We start from the raw sequence: 13,872 nt of genomic DNA, 5'->3' as shown, positions 1-13,872 counted from the left end.
GAGGTCGGAATACACCACTCCACAAACTTCTTGTTAACAAACTATAGTTTTGGCAAGTCGGTTAGGACATCTACTTTGTGCACGACACAAGTATTTTTTCCAACAATTGTTTACAGACAGATTATTTCACTCATAATTCACTGTATCACAAGTCCAGTGGGTCAGAAGTTGACATACACTAAGTTGACTGTGCCTTTAAACAGCTTGGGAAAATTCAGAAAAAGTCATGGCTTTAGAAGCTTCTGATAGGCTAATTTACATCATTTGAGTCAATTGGAGTTGTACCTGTGGATGTATTTCAAGGCCTACCTTCAAACTCAGTGACTCATTGCTTGACATCATGGGAAAATCAAAAGAAATCAGCCAAGACCTCAGACAAAAAATTGTAGACCTCCACAAGTCTGGTTCATCCTTGGGAGCAATTTTCAAACGCCTGAAGGTACCACGTTCATCTGTACAAACAATAGTACGCAAGTATAAACACCATGGGACCACACAGCCATCATACTGCTCAGGTAGGAGACACGTTCTGTCTCCTAGAGATGAATGTACTTTGGTGTGAAAAGTGCAAATCAATCCCAGAACAACAGCAAAGGACCTTGTGAAGATGCTGAAGGAAACAGGTACAAAGTATCTATATCCACAGTAAAACGAGTCCTATATTGACATAACATGAAGGATCAAGAGGCATGTGGCAGGGTCTACAGTCAATCACGGACTACAAGAAGAAACCCAGCCCAGTCACGGACCAGGATGTCTTGCTCCCAGGCAGACTAAATAACTTTTTGCCCGCTTTGAGGACAATACAGTGCCACTGACACGGCCTGCAACGAAAACATGCGGTCTCTCCTTTACTGCAGCCGAGGTGAGTAAGACATTTAAACGTGTTAACCCTCGCAAGGCTGCAGGCCCAGACGGCATCCCCAGCTGCGCCCTCAGAGCATGCGCAGACCAGCTGGCCGGTGTGTTTACGGACATATTCAATCAATCCCTATACCAGTCTGCTGTTCCCACATGCTTCAAGAGGGCCACCATTGTTCCTGTTCCCAAGAAAGCTAAGGTAACTGAGCTAAACGACTACCGCCCGTAGCACTCACTTCCGTCATCATGAAGTGCTTTGAGAGACTAGTCAAGGACCATATCACCTCCACCCTACCTGACACCCTAGACCCACTCCAATTTGCTTACCGCCCAAATAGGTCCACAGACGATGCAATCTCAACGACACTGCACGCTGCCCTAACCCACCTGGACAAGAGGAATACCTATGTGAGAATGCTGTTCATCGACTACAGCTCGGCATTCAACACCATAGTACCCTCCAAGCTCGTCATCAAGCTCGAGACCCTGGGTCTCGACCCCGCCCTGTGCAACTGGGTACTGGACTTCCTGACGGGCCGCCCCCAGGTGGTGAGGGTAGGCAACAACATCTCCTCCCCGCTGATCCTCAACACGGGGGCCCCACAAGGTGCGTTCTGAGCCCTCTCCTGTACTCCCTGTTCACCCACGACTGCGTGGCCACGGACGCCTCCAACTCAATCATCAGGTTTGCGGACGACACAACAGTGGTAGGCTTGATTACCAACAACGACGAGACGGCCTACAGGGAGGAGGTGAGGGCCCTCGGAGTGTGGTGTCAGGAAAATAACCTCACACTCAACGTCAACAAAACTAAGGAGATGATTGTGGACTTCAGGAAACAGCAGAGGGAACACCCCCATCCACATCGATGGAACAGTAGTGGAGAGGTTAGCAAGTTTTAAGTTCCTCGGCATACACATCACAGACAAACTGAATTGGTCCACTCACACTGACAGCGTCGTGAAGAAGGCGCAGCAGCGCCTCTTCAACCTCAGGAGGCTGAGGAAATTCGGCTTGTCACCAAAAGCACTCACAAACTTCTACAGATGCACAATCGAGAGCATCCTGGCGGGCTGTATCACCGCCTGGTACGGCAACTGCTCCGCCCTCAACCGTAAGGCTCTCCAGAGGGTAGTGAGGTCTGCACAACGCATCACCGGGGGCAAACTACCTGCCCTCCAGGACACCTACACCACCCGATGTTACAGGAAGGCCATAAAGATCATCAAGGACATCAACCACCCGAACCACTGCCTGTTCACCCCGCTATCATCCAGAAGGCGAGGTCAGTACAGGTGCATCAAAGCTGGGACCGAGAGACTGAAAAACAGCTTCTATCTCAAGGCCATCAGACTGTTAAACAGCCACCACTAACATTGAGTGGCTGCTGCCAACACACTGTCATTGACACGGACCCAACTCCAGCCACTTTAATAATGGGAATTGATGGGAAATGATGTAAATATATCACTAGCCACTTTTAACAATGCTACCTTATATATGTTACTTACCCTACATTATTCATCTCATATGCATACGTATATACTGTACTCTACATCATCGACTGCATCCTTATGTAATACATGTATCACTAGCCACTTTAACTATGCCACTTTGTTTACTTTGTCTACATACTCATCTCAGATGTATATACTGTACTCGATACCATCTACTGTATGCTGCTCTGTACCATCACTCATTCATATATCCTTATGTACATATTCCTTATCCCCTTACACTGTGTATAAGACAGTAGTTTTGGAATTGTTAGTTAGATTACTTGTTGGTTATCACTGCATTGTCGGAACTAGAAGCACAAGCATTTCGCTACACTCGCATTAACATCTGCTAACCATGTGTATGTGACAAATAAAATGTGATTTGATTTGATTTGATCGCTCAGTAAGGATGAAGCCACTGCTCCAAAACCGGCACAGAAAAGCCAGACTACGGTTTGCGACTGCATATGGGGAAAAAGATCGTACTTTTTGGAGAAATGTCCTCTGGTCTGATGAAACAAAAATAGAACTGTTTGGCCATAATGACTATCATTATGTTTGGAGGTAAAAGGGGGAGGCTTGCAAGCCGAAGAACACCATCCCAACCGTAAAGCAAAGGGGTGGCAGCATGATGTTGTGGGGGTGCTTTGCTGCAGGAGGGACTGGTGCACGTCACAAAATAATTGGCATCACGCAGAAGAAAATGATGTGGATATATTGAAGCAACATCTCAAGACATCAGGTCAGGAAGTTAAAGCTTTGGTCGCAAATGGGTCTTCCAAATGGGCAATGACCCCAAGCATACTTCCAAAGTTGTGGCAAAATGGTTTAAGGACAACAAAGGCAAGGTATTGGAGTGGTCATCTAATGCCCTGACCTCAATCCTATAGAACATTTGTGGGCAGAACTGAAAAAGTGTGTGCGAGCAAGGAGGCCTACAAACCTGACTCCGTTACACCAGCTCTGTGTCATGTCCTGACCTTAGAGCTTTTTATGTCTCTATTTTGGTTTGGTCAGGGTGTGATTTGGGTGGTCATTGGGTGGGCACCAGATGTCCAGTGCTCCCCCACAGCTCGGTTTGACCTGTGCCTGCATTCGAGTGGCCGGGCTAAAGTGAGCATTCAGCCTGGAGGAGTGGTGCCAATGCTGAGCTCCAGTGCTCCCCCACAGCCCGGTCCACGCACCAGGCCTCCTGTAGGTCTCCCCTGTAGGTCTCCCCAGGCTGTCTCTGCGTCTCCTCCCTCCAGAGTCGCCCTCCGGTCCAGAGCCTCCAGTGTCGCCCTCCGGTCCGGTGCCCAGTCCGGGGTCGGCGGCGAGGGTCCCCACTCTAGGGTGCGCCACCTAAGTGGGCCAAGCCAGAAGTGGAGCGGGGTCTACGTCCCTCACCAGAGCCACCTCCGCAGAGAAATGCCCACCCAGACCCTCCCCTACAGGTTCAGGTTTTGCGGCCGGAGGGGGCGGGGGTGGTACTGTCACGCCCTGACCTTAGAGCTTTTTACGTCTCTATTATGGTTTGGTCAGGGTGTGATTTGGGTGGGCATTCTATGTTCCCTTTTCTATATTTTTGTATTTCTTTGTGTTGGCTGGGTATGTTTCTCAATCAGGGACAGCTGTCTATCGTTGTCTCTAATTGGGAACCATACTTAGGTAGCTTTTCCCACAGGGTTTTTGTGGGTAGTTATTTTCTCTTTTGTGTTTCTGCACCTGACAGGACTGTTCCGGTTTTCGTTCATTCTCTTTGTTATTTTTGTTATTCAGTGTTCAGTTGAAATGAAAGTATGAACACTTATATATATATATATTTTTATATTATAAACACTTACCACGCTGCGCTTTGGTCCACACCTTCTTCAACAGACGATCATTACACTGTCAGGAGGAAGGGGCCAAAATTCAACTTATTGTGAGAAGCTTGTTTAAGGCTACCCAAAGCGTTTGACCCAAGTTAAACAATTTAAAGGCAATGCTACCAAATACTAATTGAGTGTATGTAAACTTCTGACCCACTGGGAATGTGATGAAAGAAATAAAAGCTGAAATAAATCATTCTCTCTACTATTATTCTCACATTTCACATTCTTAAAATAAAGTGGTGATCCTAACTGACAGGGAATTTTTACTATGATTAAATGTCAGGAATTGTGAAAAACTGAGTTTAAAAGTACTTGGCTAAGGTGTATGTAAACTTTCGACTTCAACTGTATATATATAAAAAGGGGGTTTAGACATTTTGCAAACAATTATATTGATAGAACCGTAAATCTGGCTGCAATATTAAAGCTGATCTTCATTCCCAAAACCAATAGGAAACCAAAAATGTACTTTCCCACAACTTCCAAGGAACCAAATGTGCTAGCTGGTGATTCAGTTGCCCTGCTCGCTGGGTAGTCGAAGTGTTCCCATTTTGGACCATTTTATGTGTCCGAAGGTACAAACTCCGCCTACCCGGTGGGGCCGGGGAGCAAATCAAATGCATACTGCAGTATACTACAGCTCAGATCACCTATGCCTGCAGCGTCCACGATCCCACAGCGAAGTTGATACTGTGACATTTCAAAACATTTAAAACCATGACTAGAGAGAGACTTAAATGAATACAGCAAAGAGCTGCTGTTATTATGAGTAAGTTCATGTTTAAGTTTTTATTCAGCACTGTCAACACTTTATTCAACACTTTAATGAGCCATAAAACGTGATTCTCCCTATCAACTCCGACTACAAAGTGTATCGATTGGCTTGCATTGTTAAAATTGAGGAATATTTGACATTTTCTGGACAAAAAAACATGAATTTGTGCATTAAGGAGAAAGAAAAAGAAGTGCGACTCCAGTTTCACCATCAGCTGGAAGACAGTGTCTCGTCTCAGCGGAGGGAAGGAGACCCGAGGGATGGTGAGAGGCAGCCTCCACTGCTCTCTCTCTCCCTCTCTCCCTCCCTCCTTTTGCTGAGAGACTGACCATTAGATGCAGGCACCATCAGTCCAGTAAAATATGCAATTTATGCTCAAGTAATACAACAAGTGACCAGTGTGATCATACACCTCAATTTTTTAATATATTTTTTAAATGGTCTGAGAAGATCCATATTAGCAGGGCAATTCAAGCATTGCCAATATGCCTTAATAATGTATTGGGCCTATAGCCTACTGCACAACCCTCATGGCTACATAACTGCTTTTAGTAGGTATTAATGTTGCATAGGCTTACATTTGTTAAGTCATGTTTAAATAAAATGTTGTCTCAGAAAAGGTTGGTGACCACTGGGGAAGGAGATGCTTCATGTAATAAAATGTGCATCCCAAATGGCACCCTATTCCCTATATAGTCCTATGGGTCCTGGTCAAATGTGGTGCACTAAATAGGGAATAAGGATCCATTTGGGATGTAGACATTTTCCCTGGTTTGTCCCCAAGTCTTCCAACACAAATGATGTGGAGAGGATCATATTAATTCCAGAAGTAGGGGAGGCTTGAGGAGGAGGGCATGTGGCGGGCCAAAGCAATTACAGGTTATTTTTATCTTCCAATCACAGTCAAGTGCTTTCAAAGTATCGGGACCTAAGAATAGACCATTAATATTATTTCAGCCTCATAACCTGTTAGAAAAGTGAGGCCTTTTGTTATGGGGGGGGGTACATCTAAAGAGGACATTCCCAGGAGGAGAGAATGAGATATGTGTGTGATAGTCTTCTTTGTATGTTGATCCAGAATGAAAGAGCTCAACGTCGATGACAGGCTTGTCAGAGAGTTAGAATCGTGGGAGCTAATCATCACTCTGAAGGTAGAACGAGGGGGCCAGCTTAAAACAAGTCCAATTGAATAGCGCTTGTCATTTAGCCATAGCAGTTAAATGAGTTCCGGTGGTGTAATGGCTTTAGCATCACCGTGGTTGGCTCAGAGTCCTGGGGAGTCAAGGGACCAATTCAGATCTAACTTGGCTGAAGGACATTAAGTAGCCCGACCCAGGCTCCCTTGGAGTTGGTGTGATGTGTAGGGCATGCTGCGTACTAACGGTTGGTTCTCTCTCCCACCCCCACTCTCGCTCTCCCTCACCTCTCTCTCTTTCATTCTCTCTCTTTCATTCTCTCTCTCTTTCATTCTCTCTCTCTCGCTTCACTCTCTCTCTCGCTTCGCTCTTTCATCTCTATCTCCCAGTGAGGATGTGTGCAAGCGGGGCTTCACAGTGATCATTGATATGCGTGGTTCCAAGTGGGACCTGATCAAGCCTCTACTGAAGACCCTGCAGGAAGCCTTCTCTGCTGAGATCTGCGTGGCGCTCATCATCAAACCGGACAACTTCTGGCAGAAGCAGAAAACCAACTTTGGCAGTGCCAAGTTCACTTTTGAGGTAAGGGAGAGCTCAGAATGGGAAAAAACTGAGCCTTGTTTTAGTTGGCATGTCTGGTTGCCCATTGTTAAAATATTTTATATTTCTCTCGTACGGGCATTGTCTCTAGTCAGCATGCCTGTTTTGATGGTGATTATGTATTTCATCCGGAGTTGAATAGTAAACATTTTATTGTGATGTTATCACAGGACTATAAGCACTACTTGACAACAGTTGTTAATTTTGGTCTGTCTCTAAAATGGACAGGAAGCACAGAGCCGTATTTTCAAAGGAACTGGCAAGAAAAGATTGCAAAGAATGATTACCCCCCCCCCACGATTTTCCCCATATTCTCTGCATGTAATGCTATACAGAAGTCAGCCATTAGTAGTGTGCTAGGTAGTGTGAGGTTAAGCTTACACCCCTTGGTCCTCCCCTTTCTCATTCCTACCATCCAGAGTGAACTGTAGTGCTAATGAGAAACAGAATTTCTGCGTTCCAAATGGCACCCTTGGCCCCGTATGCCTCTGGTCAAAAGTAAAGCTCTATATAGGGAATAGGGTGCCATTTGGGACGCATCCAATGAAGCCTATATATGTTTTGGCTGGGGTAACATCATGCAAACCTCTTGATTGTGTGCTGTTGAGCGAGTCGTGAGCTTCATGTTCCTCAGTGTCCACATCACTAAGGAATTAACATGGGTCACACACGCCAACACAGTCGCAAAGAATTTTCAGTAGGCTGATTAGATTTGGCATTGTCCCTCAGATCCTCCAAAAGTTCTACAGCTGCACCATTGAGAGCATCTTGACTAGCTGAATCACCGCTTGGTATGGCAACTGCTTGGTATCTGACCACAAGGCACTACAGAGAGTACAGCGCAGTGCATCGCTGGGGCCGAGCTTCCTGACATCCAGGACCTCTATACCAGGCGGTGTCAGAGGAAGGCCCTAAACATTGTCAAAGACTCCAGCCACCCAAGTCATAGACTGTTCTCTCTGCTATCACACGGAAAGCGGTACTGGTGCACCAAGCGTGGAACCAAATGGACCCTGAATAGCTTCTAACCCCAAGCCATACGTCTGTTAAATAGTTAGCCAAATAGCAACCCAGAATATCTGCATTGACTCCCCTTTGCACTAACTCTTTTGACTCACCACATATGCTGCTACTACTGTTTATTATCACTTTACCCCTACCTATATGTACATATCTACCTCGTACCTCTGCACATCGACTCGGTACTGGTACCCATTGTGTATTCATTCCTTGTGTTATTTTTCTATTTTTCTCTCTGCATTGTTGGGAAGGGCCCCCTTAAGTAAGCATTTCACTGTTCGTCTACACCTGTTGTTTACGAAGCAGGTGACAAATAACACTTGATTTGGATTTGACTTGACAGACTAGCATGGTGTCAGTGGAGGGCCTGACTAAGTTGGTGGACCCGTCCCAGCTGACAGACGACTTTGAGGGCTCTTTGGAGTACAACCACGAGGAGTGGATGGATCTGCGCGTGGCCCTGGAGGAGTTCATGGGCTCGGCCGTGCACCTCCTCTCCCGCCTGGAGGACCTCCAGGAGCTGCTGGCCAAGAAGGAGTTCCCGGTGGACGTGGAGGGCTCCCGGCGGCTCATCGACGAGCACACGCAGCTCAAGAAGAAGGTGATGAAGGCTCCCGTGGAGGAGCTGGACAGGGAGGGCCAGAGGCTGCTTCAGTGTATCCGATCTAGCGACGGGTTTTCTGGGAGGAACTGCATCTCGGGTAGCGCTGACTTCCAGAGCGTGGTGCCTAAGATCGCCAGCCTGCTGGACAAGCTGCACTCCACCAGACAGCACCTGCACCAGATGTGGCACGTCCGCAAGCTGAAGCTGGACCAGTGTTTCCAGCTCCGCCTCTTTGAGCAGGACGCAGAGAAGGTGAGTGACCAAGCTCAGAGATCTAGAAACATTCACAATAAAACCATTTCTGCTGAGTTGATCTCTGAATTGAAAATCTTTATGTCCATTGAAATATTTTATGGACTTTTGTCTTTAACTCGTGGTTACAAACGTGCAAATTTAAGTAAAATTACAAACAAAACATAGATCAGACAACGTGATATAGATGATACCAATGATCTCTGCTAACAGAATAACAAAAATGAACCCACAGTACATTAAATACACTGGTGATTTGACGTTCATAATATAATATGCAGGGCGTTCAGCTAGTAAGACCATTCTAATTGCCAAACGTGCGCCTTGTGTACAGTAAGGCAGACAAACGTCGACATGGAATTTATATTTAAAGGTTGCAAACTGATTGAGAGGTTTTTCGCATATAAATATCCCTGATCCTTGGATGCAAATATTTATCCTAGAGACACATTGTGAAAGTCCTCAGTATGACAGCTATGAACAAACTTCTGGCTAGATGTTATTTAAGGTTGCATCCCAAATGGCCCTCAATCCCCGACTGTATATAGTGCAATACTTTTGACCGGAGCCCTCTGGGCCCTGGTCAAAAGCGTACAGATCGGGTGACATTTGGGACACAGACTTTCTCTGTTTATATGCAGGGCCTGAATACATAAACGCTGGCATTTTGTTTATTTATTTGAAACGCATATTAAATGGGATATAATAACAGCCTGTGTTTTTAGAAGGATATGTGCTTTTACAAGATTCTGAAAAAACAGAACAGTTCAGTACCTCATTCCCGAGATGCTATTTTAGGGAATAAACAGGTATTTTGCCCACTTTTCCAATTAGTGAGGTATTTTTAAGTGTGTATTAAAAACTATTTATTGTCCTCTGTGCACACATCGCCCTTGACAATGGCAGTAATGTTGTCCAGATGAGCCCAAAGGTATATGTAATAATTTCATAATCATTTTTTTGGTCATTTATTTTTGGTTTTTAAAGGAAAACCTCATATTGCCTAAATACCCCAAAACTCATTAGGAATAACACAACGACAACAACATGACCTCATGTTAGGACCTATATAACTCTGGCAAGGTCAGAGACAATGATGATCACACATTCAAAACAATGTTTTACATTGCCAGGTCATCTGCCGTTTCCCAATACAACCGGACAAATGAACTCAAACAAATAAACTACAGTGAAATGGCCACACAGCTAGTGTATACAGACAGAAAGGAAGAAAAACGGCATTCTCCTAACCGTGCAATATTCCCTCCAAGCCTTCAAGCCCGCACTCCCCCCAACATACCCTACAATGATGAAGTAGTAGGCCAATGCCTGCTGGATTCTAGACAAAGGCCTTCATCTGGATAAGTGCAGTCAGTCCCTTTTCTAATGACAGTGGAGCCCCATGGTTCCTCCTGATGATTAGGCCAGGCCCAGATAAAGATTAATTTCCCTGGGGACAATGCCAATTAAGGCCTGGCACACATACTCTGTCTGTCCCTCCATGTGTCCTCTCCAATTGGTCTGTGATTGCCTGCTAACACTGCACTAACAATGTGTTACGCGACTCACAGTCTAACAGGATAGCTACAGCAGTTCACCTACTGGTCATATTGTAAGCTCAGATTCCATAAGACTATTTTTAATTCGGATCCGACCGAGCACTTGGACAGTCATAGTAGTGTTTGTGGTTGCACACCTGCACTCCAGCCATTTGAACAGTGACTGTAAACACTGAGCGTATTATAACAGGCCACCTTTGAAGCTCAAGCATTAATAAGGGTATTTTTTGAACAATGAAATGAAATTGTCAGTGTTCAACCCCAGTAAAGGCACTACATATCTGTGTGGATCAAGATCAAAGGGAACAATAACAGACAGAGAGGAGGATGGAGGGGAGGATAGACCCATGTTTATTTTGGTCCTCCATAATGACCTTGTGCGCTCTCTTTGGCTTGCACCCCAAATGGCACCCTATTCCCTACATAGGGGACTTATTTTAACCAGGACCTATAGGTCGTTATCAATAAAACGTCACAATAAGGTGCAGAGCGTTTCATTTGACTGTGAAATGGCTAGCTTGTTAGCGGGGGTGCGCGCTAGTGACCTTTCAATCGGTGATGTCACTTGCTCTGAGACTTTGAAGTAGTGGTTCTCCTTGCTCTGCACGGGCCACGGCTTTTGTGGAGCGATGGGTAACGATGCTTCGAGGGTGACTTGACGTGTGCAGAGCGTCCCTGGTTCGCACCCAGGTTCGGGGCGAGGGGACGGACGTAAAGTCTATACTGTTACATTGATGCTGTTGACCCGGATCACTGGTTGCTGCGGAAAGAGGAGGAGGTCAAAAGGGGGGTGAGTGTAGCCGATGTGAAATTGCTGGCCTATTCCTTGAAAACGTCAGGTCAATGGCTTTAGTGGAGCTAGGGGTCTCCTTGCCCACCAGCAGCCAAATCGAATGCTCTGCACCATATTGTGACGTTTTATTGATAAGCAATGGTGCGTATTCATGCCAAGGGAAGCCATGCTTCTCCAAAAATGTCACCAAGAAAAAAACATACAAAATAATTTAACTTTGTTCTCTCTGTGTTTCATACATTTCCTTCAATTCGCAGGAGCATTTGGCCTCCCTGGATAAGAAAAGTAATAAAATACTAGCCAATCAGCATTGAGCTAAACTGAGTGAGCTCAGCTGTGAATGGTCCTGGCGCACCAAAAAAAAGGTGTCAAGGGAAGCCAGTTTGGATTTGGCTTCTCACCAAACGTCATTGAATTGTTGCATGTCGTTGCATTGTTGTCCTCCTGGTGGTTAGCTAGCTAGCTCCAATAGGCCCTTTCCTAAATTAGCCATGGATGGAGATGGGGATTTGGACTTGTGATTTTACTTAATTCTACGTACTGGCCAATTATTATAACACCGATTCTGATCCAACCATAAATTCATACATTGTGCCCCTGGCCTGTTCAACATGCAGCTAGATGTAGTAGGATAATGTTAACTAGTTGGCCTGGCGCATTGTTGCCCATGAAAGGAAGTTAGGCTAGTGAACAAGCATTTTAGCCTGGTAGCTTAGGACAACAACAATTTAAAGAGTGTACTGTATGACAGAGACATAGACCGTTTAGCCAACATGAAAGAGGAGGATGCCATTGGCGTTTCTCTACAAGTAGGGTGAGTGAACATGTTTTTTTCTACTTGCAAGTGTAACAGTATAGACTTTACATCCGTCCCCTCGCCCCAACCTGGGCACGAACCAGGGACGCTCTGCACACGTCAACAGTCACCCTCGAAGCAACGTTACCCATCGCTCCACAAATGCCGCGGCCCTTGCAGAGCAAGGGGAACCACTACTTCAAGGTCTCAGAGCAAGTGACGTCACCGATTTGAAAGGCCACTAGCGCGCACCACCGCTAACTAGCTAGCAATTTCACATCGGCCACACAAGCACGCACACGGGCATACACACAGAAATCAGTACCATGGAGAGCCACATCATATTTAGATTACATTTATTGGACTACATAGTTGTTGGTATCTTTTAGTTGTCACTGCATAGATGATTAGATGATGTTGAAATGCTTGACGTTGAAATAGTGGATGCAGTTTTCTTTGTGACTTGCACTAACTATCCGTGTTTCTAAATCAATAGTTGTTTAGCGATCCAAAAATGGAAACATTAACTTGCTTGACCATGCTGTAGGTCATTTAACTGTTTGTTACATGCAATATGTTTTGTGGACTTCACCGGATAGATGTTGCTCTCTGGTTTTGTGATGAAACAACGGTGTGGTTGAATTTATTCTGCCGCTGTGTCTTCTTATTGTCTCGGCCTTAGGTGCATATGATTGAATTAACAGGTTATAGAGCAAACAGCGCAATTATCACAACACATAGGTTGTAATATTGGCTTTTCCCCCCCTGGCATGGCTTCCCCTGTGATGTTACCCACTCACCGCTACTGGTGATAAGACCTATAGGGATTCTGGTGCCATTTGGGACTCAGTCAAAATGAACAGTTACTGCTCCTCTCGCCTGGCCTCCACGTCGCCGTCTTCCTCTCCCATCATGCACTGGTAATGATCAACGCCATATGATGGAAAGAAATCTCACATGTTTTTTTTAGTCCGGAGAGTTATAGATTAAAATCAATGTTGTTCTCCATAGAGAGAGAAAAAAGACCTCTTTTGATGCAATCAATATATTTCTTTCAAGGAATATGTCATTTTTACAGAGTACATTTTAGGTTTATGATAAGGAAGAAGTTGTTGTTAATTTTGGATAATGATACACAGATGTAGGATCACTCGTTTGAACACTCTTTCGTTGCCGAGAATTTTCCTGCTCTTGCAGGAAAAGCAAACTTGTAGTGCAAACGGTTCCTTATCGTCAAGTGAACATGATAGGGAGCCATTTATCAGCAACTGCACTGAGCCAGAATTGTCCCCCCTAAAAAAAAGGAAACAGTCATTGAGCTAATTATTCTTTAGCTAGCTTCTCTCCGTTTAATTTGCAAATTATTAGATTAAGCTGTCAAGATGTAATTTAATAAGCATGACAAGTTAGGGAATTTATAAGTATCGTTTCAATCATATGGTCTTTTGACAATAAAGTTGATTAAATCAAACCATACTTTGAGGGTAAGAAATATGATTCAAACCCAAAATATATGGAGGACCATTTTTTCCTTGCCACTTTTCTGCTTTTCCCATTCTATTTCCTAAAGTTATTGCTTATTGAAAGAAAAGCCATTGTAACTTTTTACTGCAATTGATCATGGTTTAGTAGGATAATAATTACCATAGCACTATTCATTAAAAAAACGTCTAAATCGGAGCAAATTGTCTATAGCAACACCTGCTCCGTAATCTGTTATATCCAGTACAAACACATCAGACAACTCATGCCTTTTATAAGGACTTACATTGGAAGGCAGCACTGAGAGGTCACACTTGAGCCAATGTTTAATTAACAGCTCAATCAAACCTGATTAAATAGATGTATTCTAATGTCGCAGGCTCTTCAGAGCGGGGGTGTAAAGCTGCTGTAAAGCTGCTGGCCTAGAGGGCTGTCCTAATGTGACCCTATAATCATGCTTGTCACGCCACCGTTATTTAATTTTTGATCATGTAGTTGAGTGTACTGGTGCAGGATCTTAATAAAGAGCGATGGCAAGCCTCCCAATGATCATTAGGGTATAATTAACACCAGGGAGAGGACTACAGTATCATGTAAAGCTCTGAATGTTCTGAATCTGCCGTGTCTTAGGATGGTCTAGTG

At 44.7% G+C, this 13,872-nt stretch overlaps 1 protein-coding gene across 5 annotated transcripts in view; it reads left to right on the top strand.

Moving 5' to 3' along the window:
• Positions 1-13,872, top strand: part of LOC118385967 (kalirin-like) — a 304,704-nt gene that overhangs the window by 127,827 nt on the left and 163,005 nt on the right. For all 5 annotated transcript variants that reach the window (XM_052521955.1, XM_052521954.1, XM_052521952.1 and 2 more), the window contains exons 4-5: positions 6,514-6,706; positions 8,088-8,600. In XM_052521955.1, the coding sequence (XP_052377915.1) occupies positions 6,514-6,706; positions 8,088-8,600 (706 nt within the window). The remainder of the gene's footprint in view (positions 1-6,513; positions 6,707-8,087; positions 8,601-13,872) is intronic.

Source organism: Oncorhynchus keta, chromosome 7 (genome assembly GCF_023373465.1).
Source record: "Oncorhynchus keta strain PuntledgeMale-10-30-2019 chromosome 7, Oket_V2, whole genome shotgun sequence".
Taxonomy (NCBI): domain Eukaryota; kingdom Metazoa; phylum Chordata; class Actinopteri; order Salmoniformes; family Salmonidae; genus Oncorhynchus; species Oncorhynchus keta.
The sequence above is the reverse complement of the archived record's forward strand: the minus strand, read 5'-3'. Positions and strand labels throughout refer to the sequence as shown.